Below are 27,864 nucleotides of genomic sequence, written 5' to 3' on the forward strand. Positions count from 1 at the left end.
TGAGGTATTGACATTAAAAAGAAATCCTGGTTTTATGGATAGAAATAAGGGAGATGGTGTGCAGTGATGTATATAATACCTCTTTAGACAAGTTCCAGAGAATTCCTTTATTGAAACTAAGTTTTACCATGAAATTTCACATACATGATGGAAAATACATACCAATTACATGTCAGGAAAAAATACTTTAATGGTATTATTGTATAGCTCATTGGCTAATTCCAGTGGGTCCTCATCTCTTACTGCTGCCATTATCTCCAGTATTTGGCTAAAAACAAAAATAGATAGTTTAAATTTCCAATTATGTATTCTGTTTTAAAGCTATTTATCTTTTTCCACATAAAGGATGATACTAGCACTTTTAATAAGCTTAAGCGGGTATTAAAGTTTTCAGCACTATCAGAAAGTTTAACTGCTAGGATATTTAAAATAGAGGAATTAGAGATTTCTGTGGTAGTTTTTGCATATAACTAGAGCTAAAAACCAGTTTCAAATAAATTATAAAGGCAGCCTATATAATGTGTACCTCAATTAGGGAATTAACCTGGTAGAAATGAGTCCTCTTAAACTGTGGGTCATTACATACTCATTACTGGGTCATGGTAAGCTTTTAAAAAATTGAAAGTTACAAAAGGAAAAGTACAGTGCATGTAGGCAAGTACTATTTCATTTATGTATGTACATGTGTAATGCGTCAATGTAGGTCATTGTGGGGACAGCCATCAAAATTTGAAAGCCACTGCTTAGAGAACTAGTAATAAAGGATAGTGATCATGCCAAGAAACTGTGGCATGATCACTAGCACGATGAAAGCAAAGGAAGTTATTTACTCGGAATAATGTGTTTGGTAGGGGGGGAAACTGGGCTTTCTTTTCCTGTACTTTCCCCCCTGCCATACAGAGAATAGCCCAGGTGTTATTCTTTCAATTTCTCCCTAAAATAATTATCAGTAATGTTTTCTAGCATTCTTACATAGATAGATAGAATATTTTTATACATGAATTATATAAACATTTAAATAGTCTTTATCTTAAGCTTTTTGTTCCTTTTTATCAGTTTCTTAAATTTAAAACACCAAATGGTATTAGGGATGGAGATTAAAGATTAACTGGAACTTTATTCTGTAAAAGTAGCACAAAATGCTTAATTTGTATACTAAATGAACTGACTAAATTTTTGTTATCTGACAGTCAAAAATATGCTGAAAGTAAATCTGTTAACATTTAAATTGACACTGAAGATCCAATTTTCTTCGTAAATTGCAGAATTTTCCTCTATTAAACTATTTGGAATTGGAACTTGCATAATACTGTGCAAAATAGATTCCCGATACCCTTCTCCTTTCCAGTCCTTTCTCCACACTGATAGCAGTTACAGCTTAAGAAAAAAGCTGCCATTTTCCCATTTAAAATCCTTTGGGTCCTGATAAAATCTAAATTACTAAAGTTGGCACAGAAGAGCCCTCACAACCTGGCCTCATTCTACCTTCCCAGACTGATCACTTACTCGTGCATCCTACTTTCTGGCACCCTAACTCACTGTTCCCCTGGAGCAGCTAAGTCCTCTAACAGTCTGCCTTTGCTCAGCGTGTTTATCTTGGTCTGGCATAATTCCCAGTTAGTAAACAGTTGAAATGTCACTTTAGTTCTCTTATTTCCCCTTAAGGCGGGCAGTTGCTATGTCCTATGGTCCCAGTCACACATTCATACCTCTATAACACCACTACCAGCTAGAATTATACTTTTTATGTCTTATTTGTTCCAGAGGGAAGGAATCCTCGTCTGACTCAATTAGTGCCTTATCCAAAGTGCCTGGCACAATGTACCTACTCACTGGTGGATAGATGAGGGAAGGGGCTGTCTGGATTCTTCTATATAGCCTCAGTAAAATGGCATATGGCAAGACCTCCAGAATGTGCTTCAAAGAATTTATTTAGAAGGGAGATCTCTATACAAATAATTAAAATAAAGAACTGTTAATAGATGGAATTTGATTAAAACGACTTTGTAAGTAGGAATTTTAACTTGCCAATTAGTTAATTAGACTATGGCAGGTGTGTTTTTGAAATGTGGCTTAAGCTTTTCAGTTTGCAAATGTTGATTTTCCCAAGCTCTGCTTATTCAGAACTGGTATTCATGGTTGTAGTTGCGAATCATGCATTTTTAGCTCTTAACTGTCGGCATTTAGAAACAGGTTAAAATTTCGTCTTGTAAATGTATAGCTAAAGTCAACAGGTATACTTAACAGTAAGATAGTATAGAAAATGGAGTATAGATTGCATCTTTATAACCATCAACAGGAAGCTTCATGAGAATGGAACTTAAACCAGGTAAGGTGTTATATTCTGAATTTGCAAGAGTGTACATTTCAGAAAAATTACAAGTGATTCCTTACTAAGCAGAATATATTCCTCACCCAGGGGTTTTAAAACAGTTAAGTCAGGGATCCTCAAACTTTTTAAACAGGGGGCCAGTTCACTGTCCCTCAGACTGTTGGAGGGCCGGACTTTGGCTTAAAAAAAAAACTATGAACAAATTCCTATGCACACTGCACATATCTTATTTTGAAGTGAAAAAACAAAACGGGAACAAATACAATATTTGTACTTGCATGTGGCCCGCGGGCCATAGCTTGAGGACCCCTGAGTTAAGTTCTAAAGTATTTGCCAACACTAGCATGTTTAATAAAGCAAAAGGTCTTTCCAATATGTTTTGATAAAATTAATTCACTTTTCTGCCTGCTGAATTTAGCTCTGGCTTACTTAATACTCTTACCTGTTAAAAACTACTGGGGAAAAAAATAATGCATATGGAAGGAATTACTATTTAAAAGTAATTCAATATTAATTTTTGTGAATGTTATAAATGTGTTCAGTTGCCTAAACTGGTAAACCACACTAGATTGATACAGTCTAGAGTTAAATTATGTACCTGTGCAAACAAAAGAAATCAGATGATGTCTCCATTAAAATGATATTACAAACTTTTTCTGTAAGTTAAAATATCGTCTCCAGCTCCTCGATAGTTAGATGAGTAACAGAAGCCCATCTTTTTCACATGTGTCTGTACATTATAATAAAAAAGATTATGAATTTAAGGAAAACAAAAATCTATAAAGTTCTACCCCTCTTTTTGTTTGGAAAAAGGAAATTCTCATGTGTTATTTCTTAGGTTTATTCAGTTTTGTTTTTTTTTTTTTTTTTTTAAATATATTTTATTGATTTTTTACAGAGAGGAAGGGAGAGAGATAGAGAGTTAGAAACATCGATGAGAGAGAAACATCGACCAGCTGCCTCCTGCACATCCCCCACTGGGGATATGCCCGCAACCCAGGTACATGCCCCCGACCGGAATCGAACCCGGGACCTTTCAGTCCGCAGGCCGACGCTCTATCCACTGAGCCAAACCGGTCTCGGCTTATTCAGTTTTTTAAATCATTCAAAGTACAGACACCATTAAAAAGGTCTTAAGATTGCATTTTTATAACCATCAACAGGAAGCTGCATGAGAACAGAACTTAAACCAGGTAAGGTGTTCCTATATGGAAAGCATTAAGATCTTTTCCCGCCCTACAAAATGACAAGTGACCAAAATCACACGAAGTTATCACTGCAGCAATAAAACCACTGGGGAAGAGAGGATATAAAAAGAGGAGCTGAAATAGAGCAATTCAGGTGCAAATTCCTAAAAACCACTGCATTAAAACGGTTGTATTTGATCTGAACTTCATTTGGACTTCACCCAACTTTAATTATGTCCCTTGAGTTTATTTTGTTAAGTGACATTTGGTGGTTGGCTTTAATAGTTTAGAAGACCATGAAAACAAAATACTTACATTATATGGCAAGGTTCATTTCTGTCTTTCAAACAGTGCCCATTTTCCCATTTCTTTTTGGTAGGAAATGACGTTTTTACATATTTTGAACCAGCATGTGTACTTTTGACTCCACACCAAGGTGCATCTAGAATTAGCAAATATAAGTCTCTTCAGAAGTTTAACTTTTTGAATTATTTTTTTAAATGAACATTACCAAGCTAATATATAACCTCTAAAATATGTTATGATTCAGCTTCAAACATGGCAAAAACAGAAAGGTTCTAAGAAACATACAAGACAGAAATCTTAAACTGTACAAATTCTTAAATGTTTTTATAAGACTACTTTTGTCCCCCAACCCCCATTATTGCTGATGTATGATATGCTTTTAAAAAAAGATCTAAAGCTAAAAGAAATACAATTGTAACATGAGGACATTTAGGTTAAACAAACCTCTGTGTTGCCTCAACTGAACATAAGAATAGTAGCTTTGAATACTGGGGTTATTCAATAACCTGTTTCCTTAATTAAGAATTGTAATAGCTTACACATTCTATAAGTTATGTACTTTTAATGACCTCATTAAGTTTTCATTACTCCCCAAGGAAATAAACCTGATTTCTTCAGAATGGCTCAGCCTTGACTTCACAAAAAAAAGTCCTCTTGTATAAAATCCTTGTGTTCCAGGGTATAGATAAAAATGTTAGCTTCTAACCTTGTTTTAAGACGCAACAGATTACTATCAGAAATTCTTAGACTAAACCAATTTGATTTAAATTAAAAGTATTGTAGAATTAAGTCATTGCAAAGAAGACATTGTGTAAAAAGTTCTGAATAGTTTTTTAAACCCTGAGCTAAAATTAGCTTAGTTAAGGCTCCTTGTTTAGTCATCCCCTTGTAAGTGCTAAGGCTTTTGTCAAATTTCTAAAATTGAAAAAATCACCTGCATAAATATTTTTCCATCAATTGATAACAACCCCAAAGGTTTTCTAAAAAATGTAACTGTTGAGGCTGTGTGCTGTTTTAAAATAAAACATTTGTTCAATTTCCTTTAGTTCTTTTTTTGGAATGGGTTAATATGAAAAAGTTCTAAAAACAAACTTACCAGTCTCAATCATTAATTTTTCACTAGGTATTGACTTCAAAACTTCCAAATTAGCCTCAGTTTTCAGTGAGCTTAAAAGATATTAATGTATAAAATAAAAAGGTGCATTTAATGACTTTTCATACTATAAACTTGTCTAAACAGATCACAAAACTAACTCAAAATCCCAAAACAAACTTTGGCTACAGAGGCAATATACCATTGTATTTGCCCATCCGTATTAAATAAAAGTTCTAACCGCCAAGGCTGAAAGTTTTTTTAAAGGGCTATTAGGCCATTGCCAGCAAGAAAAAGACCAGGTCCTGGGGTATGAAGCTTAAACCACCAGCTATAGTACTAGATGGAAAAGGCAACTTGTCAGCCATCCTAGAGTTGAGCATTCTTACACATCATGGTGGGGATATGAGCTGTTTGAAAGAATTTACAGTATCTATAGATAAGGGGTGGGAGGAGGTGAAACAGGGTCAGCTCTGGGATAGGCTCAGGGTCTTCCAGGAAGGTGTCTGTTCTGGGACTGGCTGTGGGTAATAGATTGGAAAGTTCAAGCAGATGGCGCCTAGCTAGTCTCTTTTTAGGTAATTGTGGAAATAGCCACAAGGTAGTTAATCCAAAATTCTACCAGACAACATACAGGAATGTGAGCAGTCTCGTTATCTGGCCTTGCAGTTGTTTACTGATTAACCCCCTCCTGTTCTTCCTTCAACCTTCTGGCCTGTTGTGATTTAATTCAGGACATCTCAGAGTTTTCTCCTTGTCACTAACTAGCCTTACTGAATCCAAATTAAGATCTATACCAACCAGATCCTGCCTTTGGGGAGGATACAGTAACTTCCTATGAGTAAGTAAAACTTTTTAGAATATTTCACTTTTCTGAGAAATTGACATAACTTAGAGTGGTATAGTCTAAACTTTCTCTTTCAGTTTCACCTGTTTTCCAGAAATCTACATTAGCAAAACTCACTTTTGTTTTTATACGTTTCCCTTTTTGGATATAATTTTAGTAGGATTTTAGGAGGGGTGGGAGTGAAATGTTTGTCTAGTTTACCGTAAGTACCAGTCTTTTAATCAGTGTTCTCCAGAAGAAAACAGAATTATTTTCAGCCATCTTAGTACTTGGTCAATGTAAATATTTTCTAAAATAAATTGATATGCTCAGTATTAAGGGGGAGCAGAGTTTGCCACTGCATATATGCCTTTGGGCTATTATTTGAAACTAGTTATTTTTAAGGAAAAACTTTTGACATTTCTCCCTAACTGCCTAAGACAGTGGTCAGCAAACTGCGGCCCCTTCCACAAAAGAGTGTGGCTCTTCCACAAAATACCACGTGCAGGCGCACATGTACAGTGCGATTGAAACTTCGTGGCCACACTCAAGGGGCCAAAGAGCCGCGTGTGGCTTGCGAGCCGCAGTTTGCTGACCACTGGCCTAAGAGAATTTAGAAAGAGGATCTGCTCCAGTGAGGGAGCTATCATCATAAACAACAATAGTTTAATATGAACTAAGTATAACAGGAACCTACTAGCAAGGCCCATCTGATCAAAGTCCTGTTGTATCCCATTGTTAAAGGCCCAGCAAACATTTGTTTACCAAACATTTGCTTTTCACCTCCATGTGAACTGCTTTTCTCCCCTTTGTAGTCCCAAACCACAACTCCTGCCTTCTTAGCTCAAGATGGCTATAGCAGCTTCCTCTGCCCTCTGGTCTCATTCTCATGGAACTCCCAGATATACCTACGTAGTCAGTTTGAATATTTTCTCCTATTAATTTATCTCATGTTAATTTGATTATAGGATCCAGGCAGAATAACTTAAAGGGTAGAAGGAAAATTAGATTTTCTGCTCCCACAGTTTGGATACTAAATTTAAAACTTGTCACCAAATTAACAATTTACATATTTTTGATCTCATGAAATCATGTCTGACTTAAGACTTTTCCAACATGTATTCCATGTTTGTAAAAATGGATCAAAATACAGAAATGGGGGGGGGGGGAAGAGATTAACCAATGAACTTATGTGCATCTATGCATAGCCCACGGGTAGACAATATATGTAGTGAGGGAAAAGGCCTTGGAGGGGGCGTGGATGACGGGGTCTCAGGAAGAACAACTGAGATTGTGTGTTCCAGTTTAAAATGTGCCCATTTTCTGGGGGGGGGGGGGGGGAAGAAGGTTATAATTTAATCATTAGAAACCAAACTTGGTTATAGACAGATAAATTACCATACTGCAGAAACTCAGATTAAGACTAAAATAAATTTCAAAATAAGACCAGAAATACTGATTCTGACTAAACGACTAATCCATTAATTCAGTTACTGTAGGGAGGAAAAAAGCTAAGTCTTTATAAACTCGAGATAATTTAGAAATATCTGAAACAGACTTACAGTTCAAATGGGTAGAATAAAAGCTGCCTACCCCTGTCTCTGCAAAGCCATCCCAAAATAACAAGGAAAAAAAGAACAGCGTGTTTTTTATGAAACTAGAAGGCATTTCTAACCCCTAATCAAAATACATAGAGTAGAAAGTGGATGGAGAAATGATAACCTGTATCTACCTGCTAAGCAGCTTAAGTGTTATATGGCTATAGAGAGAAATACTGAAGACAAACCAATTCACCCAAGAAAGTTCTAAGAACTGGAAGAACCAGGAAAAGACTGGGATGAGGCAGGGGACTGAAAGGGGGGACTGTTTGAAAAGTGAAAAGTCAGAGAAAAGAGAAGATGGGACTCCCAGATTACTTTCTCATGAACTAGTGCAGAGATGATTACTTTGGCCCCCACCAGGGGAGAAAGAGGGAGGACGTAGGAGGGAGAGAGGTGTGTACAGTCTGGAGAATTTAAACCAGAGACTAGACTGGAGAGCAAGCACAGAGGAGTGCAGGGTCAGGCATGGAACTGAAAATGGAGACTGCTTACTGCACAGTGAAATCCTCTCTCCAACCCCTCCCTGCTTCAGAACACAGGCACATTTATGAATCTCCATTCCACTTTTCCAGCAGGGAGCAGAGGATCCTCTCTGGAGACACTGAACCAACTGGGAGGAAGAGCTCAACAAGCTGACATTTAGGAATCCCTGCTGAGAATGTCAGTTGGCCACCTGACTGACTGGCCCAGTTGATAGGCTATCTCACCACTGAGCTTCCAATCAGCTTTTTTTTCTTTTTTTAACTTTTACAGTATACGGGGAAGAACAGCCTGACATTTGAAGAAAGCCTCCATTGTGATAGAGACCAAAACAACAAAAGGGGAAAAAGGAACACGGAGCATTTTTTGGCAAACAGAAAATAACTTTAAAAAACTGTAATTCTTCAGAGAGAGGAGAAGATGCTGCAGAAAAAATATCAAATGAAAGTGTTTGGGGTTTTTTTAAATCCACTATCTAGGCAAACTTTCAAGAGGGAAAAGTAGAATAAATTCACTTTCAAATGTGTTCCATCAACACAAAAGGAATACATGGGATCTAAAAATAGTTCTATCAAAGAAGAAACACTAGTCCTAACAAGCAGCAAGACGGAAGGGTCTGGAAAGAATGGAACAATCAGATTATCTAGACAGGTTTCCTCATAGGGAAAAACAGATAAAGGTATTTTATAGAGATGCTGCAAAGTGTAAAAAGCGTAATTTCGAAGAAAGCCAAGTAAACAAAAGTATGAGGAAAGTTACTCCAGGAGAATAAAAAAAGTGGTACACCACATGGTTCAGCAGTCAACAATATACAAACATAATGAAAACATGGAATATGCATATAACCAAAAACTCTAAATAACTAAACTAAAGGGACTATGGAGGATAATGCAGGTGGGGGAACAGTATGGAATATGGACTTAAATGCTCACATACCTTCATGAGAACAGGTAAAGGGAATGAATGAGTAACAATGCATATAATTAGAAGGTGATAAACAGTAATGTGATTGCCTCTGGAAAAACTGATTCAGGGGTACAGGACATGCTGGAGAGTGTTTTAAGCCTCAGTACTACTGGACTTTCTCTTCCACAGGCATGTAGTCCTTCGCATAATAATTAACAAATTAAATAACTTAAAATACTAGAACATTTAAGTAAGTCTGAACTTTATAGCAAACAGGTAAATTTCATGATTCTATTTTCTAAGATTACAGTAAAAAAATCAGAAAAAAAATTTTAAGGAAATTAAACACAAATGATGGAAAGTAATCTTATACTACTTTGCAATTTATTTAATGACCTACACTGACATCCTGTAAAAAGACACTGATGGAGGCTCACCAAATCTGGAAGGAAATGAGCCTGTATTGGGTGTGTGAGGTTTTAGTTTGGCATAACAGCAGAAAGGTCACTGAGTGAGGAGCCAGAGGACACAGGTCCTCACACTTTTGAGTTACTTTATACCTGTTTTTTAGCTTCTCTAAGCCCCAGTTAATTGACCTACAGAGATATAGATGATTATGTCACAGTATAACCTTTCCCCTGTGGTCAGTCATCACACACACAATGAACAGGTATGTTTTAAAGGGACAAAAATAACCTGAAAATAAACTGCATTGCTACAGAAAGCTAGTTGCTGAGCTCAACATAAAACTATTTTCCATTATTGGAACACATGGTAGTTCTTAATGTTCTAGCTTTAACTTGTAATAGTACTGTTTAATTTCCTACATAATTACTGAAATTTTCAGGCCAAGGTCAATGCAAAATACAAACTAAATTAACAAATTCGTATCATCATCAGCAATTCACTATAACAATTTAAGGAATCTGCTTAATATGTTAAGAAACAAAAACAGAACCTACCAACCATTAAATCCTATATAGAGATCCAAGTCAACCAAAGCAGCTGCTATTTCCTGGGTACCATCAAATGAATGCACCTAAAGACATACAGGCATAATTCTATTATTATAATTACTCTTCCCTTAATAAGATTTTCTAAGCAAAAATATAGGTGCATTAGGGTTTTTGGACCACAAGATTTCAAATGTGGTGGCCTCTACAATTTTTACTTTCAATTATAACCTATCATCATCTCCAATTACATGAGATAAGAAGGAATTTGTTGGCTGCCTAAAATTTCTGCCTTGGTGGCCCCCTGTGGCTATCTCCACCGGCATTAGGGCATGTATACATTACAGCATGCATCTCCAGGAAGGAGAACTGGACTAGGGAACCACATTCTTAGGCAAAAGCATGAGAAAAAATTAGAAATGTTATAAAACTATTAAAAATATATTTTTAAACGTTCAATTTTTCGGTTAGAAATTACTTTTGAGAGGCAAGTTTTAAGACATAAAGAGGTTGTAAGAACGTTGCTAAAACAATATTATATAGTTAATAATATCAGCTCAGTAGGCAAAAAAAATTGAGAGGGCGTTTTTCTCCTTCAAAGATATTATAGGAGGTAAGGTATAGTTTTCATAGTATTTATGTAATCAAAACCAGTAAAAACAATAACACTCCTTTAAACATACTTAGCCAGTGATATCAAATTAATACTGAGCCTAGAGTCAGAATACACTGGGTAACAAGTTTCTATACAACAAAACTATTAGATGCCCAAAGGGTTTATTTTTATCCTCTGACTAGAAAACATAGCCTCCAACAGTATCAAAAAATTTTAAACGTGACTCCATATAAACCATTTCAGAATATTACTAATTCTTTATTTGAAAATTTTTAATAAAAGTCAAAAATTTAAGTTGGATTTGCTGTTGCTGATACTTTTTTTTTAAAAACTATTATAGAAACATCCAAGTAAATTCTTATTTAGAAATAAAGTAAATGGGCTGAGAAGTAGAGCCTGAAGGTTTAAGTGCCACCAGTAATACCAAGAGCATTAATGAAAGCCTCTCTCAATTTCCAAGTACTATTCCTAAAGGATAAGTTATAGGGTCAGTAAATTACAGATAAAAATGTGCACTGTAATATTTAATACCACAGCAATGCAAAAAGCATGCATATCACTAGTATGCATAAAATATGAGGCTAAGAATTTAAGAGCATAAATATGAAATTGTCAAAGCAGTGCAATGTGGGTATACAATTAGTGCAAAATGCTATTTCCTCTGCCTAGATTAACAGGTTTTTTTTGGAGCCCAGTGAGTCTTTCCTGCAATTATGTATGAAAATTGACATATCTGAGCATTTTTCTGAGGCAGATTTTCAAAGGAGTCCATGATCCCCAGAATATTAGAAGTCACATGGATACTCGCGTTAAGTGGTGGGTAGATAATATTTATGGGAAATGTCTCAAGATTAATGACTAAGATGACCATATAGAAGTGTTTAGAGTAGAAGCAAATTACAGAAAGGAGAATGAGTCTCTAAGTCAGAGTAATAACAGTGAATACAGTTGAAAAGAAGTTAAGAAGGCAAGCCTAAGTGTTAAATTATTTTTAAGTATTATTACAATTAATTTTGCTCAAATTTAAGAGTGTCTGATAGAGAAGGCAGAGTGAACAGAATTCTATACTCATTTTTGTACTTTGAAGACAGTAACTAAATTTACATATCCTTCAGATAATGAGAGGAATCTTAGTAAGTTTATTGACCAATCTTAATAACCAAGAAGCTTTTTGCAGCATCTAGTAAAAACAACTCATACTTACTACTCCCCCTACACACCGATCTCTATTTCTTTTCATTATGTCTGTGAATTAAAAACAGAGAACTTTTAGCAAATAGTTGGATTTCTGCAAAACTTAAATTCTAAATATTATAGCTTTAACTCACCCAAAAATTCAGCATGTGAGTTTCGGCAGTGAAGAAACATGGGTAATTTTGTCTGATCTGACAGTTCAAACTGTTTTTCAAAATATCTGCATAATACAAAAGATTTTGTTAAAAATTTTATTTTAGCATGAGAAAAATAATTGTTAAATTATCTTTTTTAGTTAAAGGAATTTCCCTAGAAATTATCGGGCAAAGATACTAAATCGAGACATTTAAAATATGCCAGATTTAGCCAAAGGCTTTTACAACACACATCTTCTGGAAAGAGGTACTTCATTTTCTGGGCTTACAAAATTTTAAGAAATGATTATTAACTACAGGGTAAATTAAGTAGTACTTTACTACTGATCACTAGAACTAAAGAGCTATAGAGTTTAAGTTTAGAGGTATAGGGTATTTCTCCAAATAATTACTTTTAACTAGCTGTCCAACCAAATCTCAGCAAATGGAGCAGACACCATCCTATAACCTGTGGGATCCCTTCCCTGCAGAATGTGTTTGGTGATGGAAAATACACGACCAGCCCCTGGCTCTGAGAGCTGGCTGAGCACCATCAGCAGGAGTCAGCTGACTCCAGTGAGAAGCCAGGCAGAGCTTTATTTATACTCAGTGTTTCTATGTGCTGTTGTATAATAAATTACTGCCACTGTACCAAAAAGATTCCCTTATAAACTAAATACAAGGAGCTGTTAAAGAGCACAAAAACTAAAATACTCTAAAATACTCCATTTTTCAGAAAAATGAAAATTACATAAAGTAGCAGCTCTGAATATTTTAGAATATTTTAGGTTTTCCAAGTGCCACATACCATTATCTCATCTAGCACAGCACAAGGTTTGGTGTCAGAGGTGGGTAGGACCTTGTTCAAGATCACAACACACAACATGGCAAACCTAGAACCCGAACTTCAGTGCTCCAATTCCAAGTCCCAGCCAAAACCAAAAGTCATGGTGTATCAAAGAAGCCTCTTCCTGGTCCCACAGTATAATATCCAGAGGATATAATGGGGTGGTGGGTGGAGGGGTGTTTTTTCCCTTCATTTTAGCAGTGTTCCCTCTCATTTTCCTTACTGGTCAAGTAGTTTTAGGTGAAACCAGGAGTTACAGACAAGAGGTGTCTTATTATTTTCCAAGGGGCTTAGCTCTTCTAGACCTCTTGATCTTGGGGAACAATTTCTCTGTGTTTAACTTAAATCTCTTTGGTAATATTTTCCCATATCTTGTCTCCTGAAGTGCAGAGCAGCTATTTTACTGAGTACCCCTCTATCTTCGAAAATGCTCAATTTCAAAATTAGAAACAAAAATATACTTTTAAAAGACATAGTCATCCTAAAATTGGTGGTCTATGTCTTTATTACCCAATGTTTAGGTTTTTAAATCACCTTTTAAAATTCTGCTGGGTTAGTATAAACGAAAATATTTTTAAAGTGCTGAAATTTGAGTGTAGGAAACAAGGGAAACTTGAGGGGAAAAAATATTTAAATCATTACACTAGTCATTATTTCCATAACCTCTAAATTAATTCAAATGTCAGCAAGTAAGTGTGCTCCAGTCATTCTGTGAACTTAGTGTGTGGTTTCTGGCTATGCACAGCAGGCAATATTCTCCACTTTCTGTGTTCTCCCCTCTAAACTGAAAATATTTTTCAGCAGAATTCTACGTACTAAGCCACATGACCAAGCTGGAGACTTACAGAATCTAATGCTCAGCTTGGAAATTAGCCTTCCTATTACAGAGCAGGCAAAAACAATTTTCCAACCTATGTTAATTATTTATGTCCTCTTTTAAAATATTCATGAATAAAATGTAACTTTCCATACAAATTCATTCAATGACCAGGATCACATCAGATTTTATTCTAATTTATTAAAAAACGCTTAGAGAATCACATGAGTCTTCAACACAGTAGGTTCCATTTTATTAAGGAAAAAAACCAAATAGCTCTTAAATTATATCTTCACTCATCATAGAATGTGTCATATAAAAATAAAGTTTTGCTTCCAAAAATATGTTTCCATGTGGTTGTTGTGTTGTCTAGTGGTGCTATTGGGGCCAGAAGCACCAATGACATGAGAAGTTTAACCACTGAAGGGTCATTTTTCATAAAATTTCCTTAGGGGTCTGCAGGAAAATCTTCCGCTAGGCATTTTAGTGCTATAGTTACTTTAAATTAAATGTGGACTAAAAGCCACAAAAAGTTGAATTCTTTCAGTATAAAAAAGTTATGTAGCCAAGTTGTGGGCTCCTCGGACATACATAAGCAGTCCCGATAAAATAGTTGCTCAAGTAAGAAAATAGAATTTGTCTGATTACACTTGGCATACGCTCCACTCAAGTGTCCTGCTCATTCATCTCTGTCAGCTTCTGAACATTAGAATTGCTACTTCTTTCCTTCAAAGAACACCTGTAATTCACAGTTCTAAATAGTTCTAAGTCTTATTCTCACACCAGAGCCTCTGCCTCATGAGGCTTATCTTGGCTCAAAAGACACCAAAGTGGAGGAATTATGATCTGTGGGCTTAACTTAAGAAACCACTACAGATAACTGTTTTTTCTACTTAAATATGAATCTGTGAACTTAAGATTAAGTGAGCTGACCTACATGATATTTGAGAGAGATAAAGGGATTTAGTGACCCTGTGGGTAATCACATGAGCATCCTTGAAAAACACAACAAATACTATGTCACTAATTAAATAGCTCTGACACAGTTATAAAGATTAGACAACTGAAAGACTTCGAAGAACATTAATGTAATCCATCCTATGTCACTTGGTTATGAACCTTCACGCTCCAGGAATTCTGGAGCTTGAAGTCTGGGTGTGACAGAATCGCTACTCAATCTGATTCTTGCTATAGGCATTTTCAACTGGGCTGGACATATGGGCTGTTTGTGGTAGGGCAGGCAGTGAAGGGAGGGGGAAATATAATTTGGCATATATAATTTGAAAAATCCCTTCAAGCCACTGGCTTAATCAAGATCATATGACAAAATGGTTATTATTAAATATTATGAGAGGAAAAAAATATTATGCTAGAGCTAGATGGTATCTTAAAGAATTTGATCCAGACTCCTTGCTCATGTATAAGCAACTAAGCAGAGGATTGTTTATTCTTAAATGGCCGTAAGAACAGATATTATACTTTATTCACATTTTTGACTATTGGGTTCTTAGCAGTTTCTGGCACATATAAGTCTCTAAATATTTGTGGAATGGTGGAATAACTAAATTAACCTCCTTTAGAAGCTCATTCTAATATTTTATCATCTAGACCAGTGGTCGGCAAACTGCGGCTCACGAGCCACATGCAGCTCTTTGGCCCCTTGAGTGTGGCCACGAAGTTTCAATCGCACTGTACGTGCGTGCCCACATGTGGTATTTTGTGGAAGAGCCACACTCAAGGGGCCACAGTTTGCCAACCACTGATCTAGACAATTAAAACATTGTTTTTGAAATTCAACAAAATGCACATCTTCAATTAAGCCTATGACCTAAATTTTCTTTTCAGCCTCTAACACTACACCAGTATGACAGGAGCTCCAACTAAAAGCTATAGGCAATAGGGCAGGGGTGGGCAAACTTTTTGACTCGAGGGCCACAATGGGTTCTTAAACTGGATCGGAGGGCCGGAACAAAAGCATGGATGGATTGTTTGTGTGAACTAATATAAATTCAAAGTAAACGTCATTACATAAAAGGGTACGGTCTTTTTTTTTTTTTTAGTTTTATTCATTTCAAACGGGCCGTAGTTTGCCCACGGCTGCAATAGGGTATATAGGAAGTCCCCAAAGCTTGTAAGCTTTGCTGTTTTCTAAGAAGACACCACTCTCAACCTAGCTCTTAAGGATTCCTCTGCTCCAAAGTGACACTATCCAAAGCCCAGCAAGACTAAAATAAGTTTTCTGGCTTTGGTCCGATCGCTTTTTCATATCCTTTCTCTTAAATCACATCCCCCACAAATGAATACGATTCATTTCATTGGAATGGTTCATGTATGAATGCATTAAGTCAAAAGCAACACAAAGCCTCTACTATATAAAACTCATCACTTATTTCTACCATTAAAATCAGATTATATGGCTAATCAATCAGGGATCTATCTAACCTTTGGTCCCTTAGGAATTATATGCAAGTATGCATGGTAGTTGTTGCACTTAACTGTTGATATACAATGGAAAAAAAGAGAGATGCTTAAAGATACATATTCAGGATGATAAAAGCTATTTTTTTTTTTAAAACAATTAAGATTTTACAATCATTTCTAAAGTCAACAAATTTCCTTACTTGAGCTGAGTATCTTTGGGACAAAACTGTAGTCGGTCAAAATCTTCAAGACAAAAAAGAATAATTACTCATGACTTGTACAAAACAAATCAATTATATTTTCAAGGTCACTCACAGAGCTGGGTTGGCACTTACCGAGTCCACATTCCCCTATTGCTACAACTTTCCCCTTGTTGTTTTCAGCAAGATTTAGCAACTCCATTAAGTAAATATCGGGGTTATTCTTTTCAAATTCATCACATCTTGTAGGATGACATCCAACTGTACTGAAAAACATATCTAAGCACAAAATAATGTCCTAGGATTATTTTTAAACTATTTTTCATATTTATATTTCATATGCATAAATGAGACCATAGATTAATTTCAACTGGTTAATTTTTAATAGCCAAAAACTATTCAAACTATTAGAATTGCATTAGTTTAATCATATAAAACTTTTTGGAATACTTTAACAAGGTAGGACATGAAGATGAAAACTGCCTTAACATATTGATAAAAATAATTAATGCAACTCTTCCCAAAGCTCAGCCCTAGCCAGTTTGGCTCAGTGCATAGAGCATCGGCCTTCGGACCAAAGGGTCCTGGGTTCAATTCCGGTCAAGGGCACATCATCTGGTTGCAGGCTCCTCCCCAGCCCAGGCCTTGGTCAGGGCTCATGAGGAGGCAACCAATCGATGTATTTTTCTCACATGAACGTTTGTGTCTTTCCCTCTCTCTTCTACTCTCCCTAAAAAAATCAATGGAAAAATATCCTCAGGTGAGGATTAACAACAAAAAAAACAAAGCTTGGTATATTCTGAGCCTTGTAGAACGGAAAATGAAACAACTGTAGAATTAAATGTCAATTAATTTATCTTTTATAGTCACTGTTCATATGTGTGTTATTTCATATACTTAATAGTTAAAATGTATATTCCTTACCATTAATAAGGGTAACTTAAAGAGGTGGACGGGGGGATTTGTTTTTCTAAATAAAAATAAAGCTCACTTATCTGGAGGCCATACTTTTTGATAGTTTTAATTGCATAGAACACAAATATGAAGCCAAAAGGGTTTTTGAGTGGCTTAAGGTGCAGCTGAACCCATGGGAAAGGTGTGGAGCCTTCCTGTGACTGAGCAGATGTTTACATAAAAAGGGAGGCAGAGCTTTGAAAGCCGTGAGGAAACAGGTACACGGAGAGGAGTGGAAGAGGGCTGACGTCGGAGATCTGAGGATTTTTTTTAAACATATCTGTTTGGGGATAAAAAGTATGGAAGACAATATTCTCGTCACCTAAAAGCTCTGGAAAGATGACTTCTTTTATGACCTTAATCACTATGAAAAAATAGCAGTGGATCCTGAAGCGATTTCCATAAACAATAGCTTTTAATAAGCCAGTTATTTTGAAAAATAACGTAGAATGCCTAATTTTTCAGTGTCCAATAGATAAAGCAAACCACACACCCCAAAAAAGGTTGATAAGTAAATGAATGCTGGATAAAGGAGGTATTTTATATAATTAAGATTTCTTTAGGAACCAATTCCAAAATTTCATAGATTTTAAATAACTGCAGAATGTATGAACATAAAGTACAGGACGGATTATGTAGTACAGTATTACTTGCATAGTGGTCTACATAATAAATATTTAATAAATGATTTTTCACAGCTTAGGTTAAAAAAGAGCAAATAGCAAGCAATTCACCTTAAACACATTACAACATATACAGAAAAATTCTACATCAGGAATATTTGAGGTTAAATTATATACCTGGTGACCTTAATTCTCATTAACTGAAATCTTAATCCTTATTAAGTACAATCCTTATTAAGTTCTATGCCAATGGGCACTTTGAACTTTTCATCATAATCATGTCCCATTGAAATCAGTCTATTTTCCTGTTGCTTCTACAGTCACGATCCATTGTATTGTACCTGAAGCAGTTCTCAGAAAGATTTCTTCAAAATAACTTAATTCATATTTGCTTTTGATAAAAGTAATATGAGGATACCATTTGTCTGTGCCAAATGGAGTGCATCTTTACTGTCTTGTAGATTTCCACCTGTAATCATAAACTGAAATAGAAATAAAATAAGCCCACTTTAACAAGGTATCAGCAATTGTTCCACAAACATGCCTTCCCATTCCTGCTTTTTTCCAGAATGCTTTTATCTCTCACTGTCACACACTTCCCATTCCTTTAAAATTCAACTGAAGGATCATCTCCTATATGTAGAGTGCTCCCTGTCTTCTACTCTCCATGCACAGACACACAATACACAGAATTCATCACTCCCACCTACTGAAATGCACTCACATGTCTGTCTTTCCTATTAGACCATGAGTTCCTTGAAGGCAGAGATCAGGTTGTGAAACACTGCAAAAGACTGAATAACGAAAGATCTCTGGCAAGCTAATCAGTGTAGAGGCAGTAGCTACCAAGTGTGCTGATACCGCACCACTACAGAACTCTCTAAAATAGCAGGCACTGTCCTAATCAAATTATTACTAAAAAAATGAAACTGTCCTCAGTTACTTGCAACGGTATACCTATATACTATAAAAACTAGGCTTGGTGACAGATACATGTCTTTTTTATGATTGCTTACCTCAATAAATACTAAAGTATGCCATAAAATGAATGTATTTAAGGTTGCCTCTTCAGGTGCCTGGTATTTCAGACGGACTTTGAAAAAAATTTCAAAGAGATTTTGCTATTTCTGAATGGAAGAACTAACTATCCATGAAGCTTATGTCATTTAAACTGCTGTGAACAGAATATGTGGACATACTTTATTTCATTACCTTGATAATAAATATTACATATTAACAGTATATACTCAAAAAAGGCAAGTGTGTACTGGCTTTTTCCCTTTTATTCAGCAGTCTTTTAACCAAAATTTAGTTTTTTAAAAAAATCTCAATAGTAATAAAAACTAGATGTTACCTTTTTAACACCAATTTGGACAGCTCTCTGTATTACATCCTGTAAGTCATCTGTAAAAGATGAATCCCAAAGTAAGAGGGCCTGGTAAATAAAACTCCATTTATAAGTCACATTTACTAAATCAAAATCAAATCAATACTATTTAACAAGTACTTAACGTATAAAAATAGAGTGTGATAATCTTAGAAAAAGAAACCCGTATAAGGCAAACTAGATGAAGTTATTCACTTATTTGTATTTTTATTCTGTTGGCCAAAAGAGTATAAAGTGACAAAATTCAGAGGTTCAAACTAAAGATGAATTCACTGACTACAAATTTGAACCATTTGCTTTGAATTTCAAACTTGTTGGTAGATCTTTAAAAATAGAAATCATTAAGATTATTTTTACTACGGCTTTTTAGAGTACACCTGGCAATGCCCCCCAAAATATAGCATCTATTTTAAAATTTTAGTTAATGCCGTATTTCTATAATTACTATCCCCATTGAAGAAGGTTAATTTTTTATTTTCTCTGACAGTTGTTTTTTGCTTTTTTCCTAAAATTGACTGTTAAGTAACAAACTTTTGGGGGAGATCAATAGTAATTACTAAGCTCCAAGAGGCCTGTAGCAAAATTAAACAATTATGTCATAAAAACCTATTTCTTAATTTCATATTTAAGCAACAAAGTAAATGTGATTGGAATTCAATTACTATTCTAGAATAGCTACAAAATATAACTTAGACAAAGAATTATCGACTTAGTGAACGTATATAAGTAGAGCAGTTTTACTAATTATTATAAACTAGAATAATACTGATATTGATCACTATAACACTTATTTCATACACACACATATACAAATATATACACCCAGTCATAAAGCATGAACTCTGAGTGCTAGGAGGCAGAAAAAAAAGCAGAATGTAATTGATTCAGTTTTCTAACTATACTATGTAAATAACATCTAAATTTCTAAATGCAGTAGGTAAAATAAGTTTTGAGGTAAGGTTAAGGAAAACTAACATTTATCTTTCTTTGTTCAAGTGACATCTAGCATTTCCTATATTTAAAGCTTTCACTTAGTATCAAGTGAGATTAACTTCTGAGCATGTGAAATGTGCAATTCCGTATCATCCAGACCTACAAAACCAGTTTCCTATTTGTACTTACATAATGACAAATATAGTAATTTTCTGAGGCAATATGCACAGGCTAGTTTATTGGAGAAATTAAAAAACTTGTCACCATCATTTCCTGCTTGGTCACGTAGCTGACATAAGCCTTTTAAAAATGAACTTGATGTGATAAATAGAAGCCATTTTGTTTTTGGCTAGGCTTTCCATCAGTCTTTGAGGTACTACTCTTCCCATCTGCACTGCAGATGTGTAGGATCTAGCAGGACTGGGCTGGAAAGGGGGAGAGGCAAGACAGAGGACTGCAGTGCACCGCCCCTTAAACAACATTCCCACTTAGTCACCCCCTGAAATGTTTTAGGAAAACCAGACATACTAATGTTCAACTGGACATTATTTTTAAATTATGTTCCTTACTGTTCGATTGCCTGAAAGACTAAACATCAACTACTGTTTGGCTTTTCTGCATATGGTTATGTAAAGTTCTATATTCGAAATTATAAACTTCTACAGATAAGGGCTTGATTAACTGTTACAACAGGTGCATTATAAGTGTTCACTATCACAGTTTATCAATGTAGCTTATAGGTGTTTCACTTTGTTTACAGTTTATCCAAGATGCATAGTAATATTTCAGTTGTAAGAGTGGATTACGCTTTTCTAGGTCTCCTTGAGGCAGACTATTTATCTTCATAGAGAAACTGTTTACCTCAATAAAACATTTACCTTGATGCTTTTGAACCCCCCTATAAATTCCTCTGAATACAGGATCTGTCAAGTTGATACCAATATCTGCGGAAAGCAAAAGAAAAATAAATGATTAATCATGAAGAGCCTCTATGTGAAACCTGTTCTTTAAATAAAAGTTCATACTTTTCATCCTCACATTCATTCACTTCAACAAAATCTGAGTGCCTGCAGCTTGCCAGTCACTGTGTCACTGTGCTAGACACCTGGGCTACAAAGATGAGAGAGCAATGCCTGCTGTGAAGAAACTGGGAATTGGGAAGGCAGACAGTAAGAAACGTTCCAAGCAGACACTGGTACTGTGGGCCACAGACGAGGAACCCCGACCTAGTCTGGGAGCTGGCCCAGAGGCTTCCAGGAGGAGGGGTCCCTGAACGGAACCTTAAAGGCTGAGTTAGAGTTACCCAGTACAAGAGTGGAAACTGCAGACAAGAGGAAGCAGCAGGAGCAGAGCATCGGGGTGTGAAATAGCACAATGATTAGGGAGAATGACAGGCCATTCTAGCTGCTGGAAAAGGTATAGGGAAGGAGTGACCAGAAAAGGCCAGGCTCAGCTGTTACAGACACTTGTCTTTAAAGTGTCAGATGCAGCAAGAAGCACTGATGGCTTTTAAGCAAAAGAGTAAGGTTTGCACTGTGGACATGTCATTCTGGAGTCTTTGTGGAGGGAAGGATTTGAAGGGAGCAAGGAGTCAGGATAGCTGCTTGAAACGGGTAAGAGATCCCATTTACCATGAAGAGGACCTGGATTAGGGTAATACAAGCAAAGATGCAGAGAGAAGAATAAATTGTTTATTTCCTTTACTCATCAAATATTTAGGAAGGCCAACTCTGTGCCAAATAGTATGGTAAGGGGTTAGGGAACACAGAAATGAGTAAGACCCAAGACTCGGTCCCGCCCTCCAGAAATTATATGGGAACTACAAATGTAACTGTGATATAATAAACTACACTGTAGCAACAGAAAAAATGTTTATATTCATTGCTGTATCCCTAGAACAGTGTTGGCGAACATATGACACGCGTGTCAGAGGTGACACGCGAACTCATTTTTTTGGTTGATTTTTCTTTGTTAAATGGCATTTAATTATATAAAATAAATATCAAAAATATAAGTCTTTGTTTTACTATGGTTGCAAATATCAAAAAATTTCTATACGTGACACGGCACCAGAGTTAAGTTAGGGTTTTTCAAAATGCTGACACGCTGAGCTCAAAAGGTTCACCATCACTGCCCTAGAACCCAGCACAATGGTTGTGTGAAAATAATATAAATGGAGCCACTTCAAAATGGAGTCAGAGCAGCCACCCAGAGGAATTGCCTTGCACACCTTACTCCTCAAACTTTGGGATGTTTCAACTGGACAAAGTAACTTTTGGGCTGGGCCAAACAATGGTATGTTCCAATTAACTGATTACAAAGTTAACAGGAAAGCAGAAATCCTGATAGTTCTTTAGAATTAGTACCACCATGTGGAGCTAAAGAATAACTTACTTGCGCCTATAGAAATTCCCTCCTTAGCTCATTAACACCAACAGAAATTCCTTTCTTCTGTCCCCTTACCATTCTCAAAATTATCCCTGGCCTTCACCCCATAATTGTAAACTATTCAGGTTTCTGCCTGAATCAGTGTTTCCCAGAAGTGCAATTCTTTTTTAACTCAAATAAGTGCTTGCTGCCTCTCATCTTGGCTTTTCATTTAAACACACATTGTTAGCATGGGAGCACAAAAAGGAGGCAATAACAGCTCTGGCAGTATGAGAAAAGCTTCACAAAAGAGGTCATCTTGAAGCTAAAACTAATGGAAAAGGCATTCTGCACACACATGTGTAGGTACAAGCCTGGAAGAAATTCACTGAGCCTGTAGAGCAGTGTCCTCAATGGAGAGCGATTCTGCAGAACCTCTTCTCCTAACTCTCCCCCAGCCCATAGCATTTAGCAACGCCTATATTCATTTCTAGTTGTCACAACCGGGAAGTGCTACTAGCATCTAGGCTTCAGGCCAGGGATGCTGCTAATATCCTACAAGGCAGACAGGCTAGCCTCTCACAACAAATACTTATCCGACCCAAACGATCAAGTGCTGTTCCTGATAAATCCTGCTGCAGAGGACAAGAGAACAAGGGGAAGAATAAGACATGAAGTCAGGTTGTGATGGGCATGGCCAGTAACAATGTCATCCTTAGTTACAATACATGCCCTTTAGCTTTTAGCACGAGGACAAGCTCCAAGTTTGTGTGTGGAGAGACAGCTGCCCATCAATAGACCCTACATTGTTTCTGCTGAGCTCCAGCTTCTCTTCAGTATATTCTCACTCTGCTTCTGCCAAGCTGACCCTCAGTGTGCTCTGCTTCTTCAACATTAAAACAGACCTTGCAAGATGAAAGGAGTCTGGGTAATTCAAGAGACGTAAAGAGAGTATTCCACAAGAGAAAAGCACAATGCAGAAAACTTCAAAGATATGCAAAAGCATATGTCAGTGGAGGGTGGGAGATGAATTCACAACAGGTACTATTACAGTAAAGGGCTGTTAACACACAAATATCAAATACTATAAAATACAAACTCATTGAGAATGTCCAGATCACAGAAATCAGCACCTATTTTCTTTTCATAAGGACAGGAAATAAGATAGGGAAGGGGCAGAGTGGGAAAGGAAACCCTGGGAAGAGAGGAGGGGTCTTTCTGCCTAGAATGACCGGTCACAGGAGTCAGTCTAGTCATCCACCAGGTGATCATTAGGAGCACTGAGCCCATCTGCATCTCTAGCCCATTTTCCCTTTGTGCAGCAAAGAAATTAGAATTTGTCCAAAGCAATCTCTTCCTAGAAACAAAGTGAAAAACAAATGAAACCCAAACCAAGCAAATTTAGCAAGTACACTTTCTGATACTAATTTCAAAAGTGAATTAAAGATTGGCTTGGAGGCTCAATTATGAAACCTTTCCAATTTCCAAGTCCTTGTCTCAACCCTAATAGGAATGGAAGCTAAATCCTTTTTCAATGCTTACACTGAGGCCAATTACAAGTGATCCCACTTCCCCCTACAACCCACCTCTTCCCAATATGAGTCAGTCTTTCAGGCCCTAAGTCTCAGCGTACTTCAAAGATCTACATTCAGCTTTGGACCCAAGAGGGCATTGGGCTGTAGGGATAGACTGCACAGCCACCAGTTTCTTCCCTTTTCTGCAAGAATCTCTTGTGAGCCCTGGCTGGTTGAGCTCAGTGGATAGAGCGTCAGCCTGCGGACTGAAGGGTCCCAGGTTCGATTCCAGTCAAGGGCACCTGCCCGGGTTTCGGGCTTGGTCCCCAGTTGGAGGCGTGCAGGAGGCAGCCGATAGTCTCTCTCATCATTGATGTTTCTATCTCTCCCTCTCCCTTCCTCTCTGAAATCAATAAAAAAAATATTTAAAAAAATCTCTTGACTTATAGCCCCAAGCTTTTTTATTTCTGACATATGGTTTGTCTGAGGTGTATTCCTCAGCCTGTAATTAGAGCTGCTTTCTATACTTTGATGAACAGGCTCCATTACCTTAGTTAAGTTTGATGAATGAACTCAAAACATGCCACCCCAAAATATGCTGCTTTGGCATATTGGGTTCTTTGAGCTGAAGGCACTTGAGAAATAGCAAGTGCGGGAAAGTTTCTCTCATCTCCCCCTTTCCAGCTAAAAGGTCGTAAAATTTCCCATAAAAAAGGTGCCCTTCCTATACCAGGAAGAGGACATTCTTACCACTAGAGACTGAAAGTCAAAGTCATAATGTATCTATACAAACAAACCCAAAATAACCCTTATCTTCTATTAGCTTCCCCTTGTATTTCCTGGCCACTGTTCCACAATTTAAGTCCCTCTGTCTCACCACATCCTCACTTAACCTTTTGGGCCTAACAGCTTCTTTGAGTCTTCATTTTCCATTTGAAGACTCCCATACACACGAAAAAATAAAATTTGTATGTTTGCTCCTATTAATCTGTCTTATGTCTGTTTAATTCTTAGGGCCAGCCACTGAACCTAAGAGGGTAGAAGGAAGTTTTTCCTCCCCCACAGAGGCAAATATCGTCTTTTTCTGGACTCTGATTCACTTCTGTTTCCTATAAGAAGTTCTCCTTATATTGGATGGCCTCTGTGCCTCCCACTCCCCACCCACCTACTCACCTTATTCACCAGCAAGCAAACACCTGCAGGGTGATTAAGATAATTAACAAGTTGCCCCGGCCAGGCAGCTCAGCTGGTTAGAGCATCCTCCCAATTCCATACAAGAATCAACCAATGAAAGCATAAATAAGTGGAGCAACAAACCCATGCCTTCCCTCTCTCTCCCCTTCCTCTTTGTATCTAAAATCAATCACTAAAGCCCTGGCCGGTGTGGCTCAGTTGGTTGCCAGTTCGATTCCCAGTCAGGGGACATGCTCAGGTTGCGGGCACGCAGGAAGCAGCTGATCAATGTTTGGCTCTCACAGTGATGTTCCTCTCTCACCCTCTCCTTTTCTCTCTAAAAATAAATTTTTTATTTATTTATTAAACATATTTTTATTGATTTCAGAGAGGAAGGGAGAAGAAGAGAGAATCACTGGCTGGCTGCCTCCCACACACCCCCTACTGGGGACTGGGAATTGAATTAGAGGTCGACACCCAAACACTGAGCCACACCGGCAGGGCAATAAAAATTATTTAACACAATAAAATCAATAAATAAAAATAATTAACAAGTCAATATAAAGGGAACCACAGAATGTTCAAAATTATCCTCTAAAAGTATTCACTCTCCAATCAAGTCCCAAGAAATAAAACATAAGCAGAAACTGCAGTTCAGACAGAATGGGCTGTGGAGTCGGAATTCTGGCATCAGGACTAATTAGTGAACGACTGAGTAAATCAGCAGGCCTCTGGGCCTGTTTCCGCACTCGTAAGGGAGGCATAGAATTCCTCCTTTCCAGGATGAACTGAGGCTCAAACTGGAAAATGACCCTGAAAGCATTTTACAAACTGAAAGAGTTATAAAACGTAACTGTTATTATTATTATTATTGAGTGCAGTGCAGATTCTGTAACACGCCGACCACAAATGGAATTTTGGTCAACATTACCTATTCAGGCATACCTCATTTTATTGCGAGTCACAGATGTTATGTGTTTTACAAATGGAAGGCAAGACCCTCCACCAGAAAGTGATTGACTCGCTTTACTGTGGTGATCTGGAACCGAACCGACAATACCCGCTGGGTCTATGCCTGCACTGTCATCCCACCCTAAGTGATTAACCTCCCAATCCAAGACTGCATCATTAAGCAGCCAGATGTAAGTCAATCTGTTTATACTCAGATTAAGCAGCCAGATGTAAGTCAATCTGTTTATACTCAGACTCAGACTCATGCTGCAACCACCGGGGGGGGGGGGGGGGGGGGGGGGGGGGGGGGGGGGCGCAGTCAAAATGCTATTTAACTCGGTCAGAATCTTTTAAATTGAAAAGTTCCTATCAGAAGTATGTCTGGTATCGATAAACTAAAAAAAAAGTAAAGAAATACTGTATGGCCCTAACCAGTTTGGCTCAGTGGATAGAGCGTCAGCCTGTGGACTGAAAGGTCCCAGGTTCGATTCCGGTCAAGGGCATGTACCTTGGTTGCGGGCACATCCCCAGTGGGAGGTATGCAGGAGGCAGCTGATCGATGTTTCTAACTCTCTCCCTTTCGCTCTGTAAAAAATCAATAAAATATATTTTTTAAAAAAGAAATACTGTATGAAAATCAGTTTCTATCCAGCTCCAGCCAAAGACAATAAACATCTTGAAAAACTAAGTGAGAAACAGAACTGAGACGGAATGACCAAAATTTAATAAAGGCAAAGTGAAAAAGGACTACTTGTGATTTGGGGAGGCAGGGCATTGAGGGACTCATGTTTAGTAGCATGTCACCTTACACGGATCAGTCATGTTTCTTTTCCATTTCTTTCTTTCTTTAGCTAGCTTTAAAAGCAGTACCAGCTTTGCTGTTAAAAAGTACTCCCAGCATTAATGAGTTTTATTCCTCAAAACAAAGAGTGGGAAAAAAAAAGTTTGCAACCCAAAGAAAACCACATTTCCTCACTGTGTAGCCTCAGTGAATCATGTCTTACCACTGTCACCTACAATCTAGGGATAGAGAGGGACAGCAAATGGGGCATTTTTAAATTGTTTTAGACTTGCTTTGCCTTTAGATAGAACTTCACGCTCACAGAAAATACAGAACAGTAGAGAACAAGCCAGACACCACCACATACCAAAGAGACCAGTGGTTCTCAACCTTCCTAATGCCACGACCCTTTAATACAGTTCCTCATGTGGTGGTGACCCCCAACCATCAAATTATTTTCGTTGCTACTTCATAACTGTAATTTTGCTACTGTTATGAATCGTAATGTAAATATCTCATATGCAGGATGTATTTTCATTGTTACAAATTGAACATAATTAAAGCATAGTGATTAATCACAAAAATATGTAATTATATATGTGTTTTCCGATGGTTTTAGGCGACCCCTGTGAAAGGGTCGTTCGACCCCCAAAGGGGTCGCGACCCACAGGTTGAGAACCACTGAAATAGCCAAATCCACATGACAACCAGCCAAGAAACTCCTCTCTATACACAGGAAAACAGCTCTGCAAGACACTGGAGTCCCAATCCTCGCTCATCCATGCCCCGCAGGGTCTCCTAAGTGCCGGGCAGTAAATATTCTTACCCCTCGGGTTCCTGCAGCCACGGAGCGGGGAAGTGGCGGGAGGTGCACGTGGGAAGGGGGAGACTACAGTGACTCGCCTCTCTTGTTCTTCAGTAGCTGTGCTTCCTTTTTCCTTTTTATTGAGTACATACACGTCATAAGAAGCACAAATCATAACGGCGCCACGCGAGAACTTTCACAAGTGCGCCTTGAAGGCAGCACCTACGCCGAAGAGCGGGCAGGACCGGCGCCCAGCGGCCTCGGGCGCCCTGGCACCTTCAGAAAAGCCAGAGCTCATGCTGGGCCTGTGGCCGCGGCGAGCGGCGCCCGGGGGCAAAGAGCCCAAGGCCCGGAAAATCAGTTTCTTACCCACGAACTTGTAGCGACTCATGACCGCGGCGCCGGGCTCTCCTTGGCGGAAGCGGAAGTGCTGCGGTCGCCCCGCCCTTCCGGCCTCCCCGCC

The 27,864-nt window shown here is 37.6% G+C and overlaps 1 protein-coding gene across 12 annotated transcripts; it reads right to left on the minus strand.

Annotated features, from left to right (window-relative positions):
* Positions 1-92: 92 nt before the first annotated feature.
* Positions 93-27,849, minus strand: TATDN1 (TatD DNase domain containing 1). Of its 12 annotated transcripts, XR_004972534.1 has the most exons (14): positions 27,423-27,764; positions 20,689-20,754; positions 18,845-18,894; positions 17,909-17,972; positions 16,049-16,192; positions 15,914-15,956; positions 11,629-11,714; positions 11,505-11,545; positions 9,694-9,770; positions 4,922-4,992; positions 3,835-3,961; positions 2,931-3,062; positions 1,830-1,947; positions 93-268 (listed from the first exon to the last, which is right to left on the minus strand). XR_004972534.1 is itself a non-coding variant. In XM_036338648.1 (12 exons), exons 1-12 carry the CDS (start codon positions 27,790-27,792, stop codon positions 166-168), a joined length of 894 nt encoding a protein of 297 aa, XP_036194541.1. In that variant the 5' UTR covers positions 27,793-27,849; the 3' UTR covers positions 93-165. The 12 variants fall into 12 exon arrangements, 8 of the variants coding, with proteins under 8 accessions (XP_036194541.1, XP_036194540.1, XP_036194542.1 ...); XR_004972535.1 differs by lacking the exon at positions 1,830-1,947 and having other exon boundaries at positions 9,698-9,770; XR_004972533.1 differs by lacking the exon at positions 1,830-1,947.
* Between the last annotated feature and the right edge of the window lie 15 nt (positions 27,850-27,864).

This window comes from Myotis myotis, unplaced genomic scaffold (genome assembly GCF_014108235.1).
Source record: "Myotis myotis isolate mMyoMyo1 unplaced genomic scaffold, mMyoMyo1.p scaffold_m19_p_16, whole genome shotgun sequence".
Lineage (NCBI taxonomy): Eukaryota > Metazoa > Chordata > Mammalia > Chiroptera > Vespertilionidae > Myotis > Myotis myotis.

Bases quoted from the DNA above. Each gene is read 5' to 3' on its own strand.
- TATDN1 (XM_036338647.1), bottom strand. From the start codon at position 27,576: ATGATTTGTGCTTCTTATGACGTGTATGTACTCAATAAAAAGGAAAAA. The intron at 17,973-18,844 runs GTAACATCTAGT...TTTCTATTTCAG, and splicing joins TCCAAATTGGTGTTAAAAAG to TTTATGATTACAGGTGGAAA. The intron at 269-3,834 runs GTAAGTATTTTG...TTTTGTTTTTAG, and splicing joins AATGAACCTTGCCATATAAT to CCAAATACTGGAGATAATGG.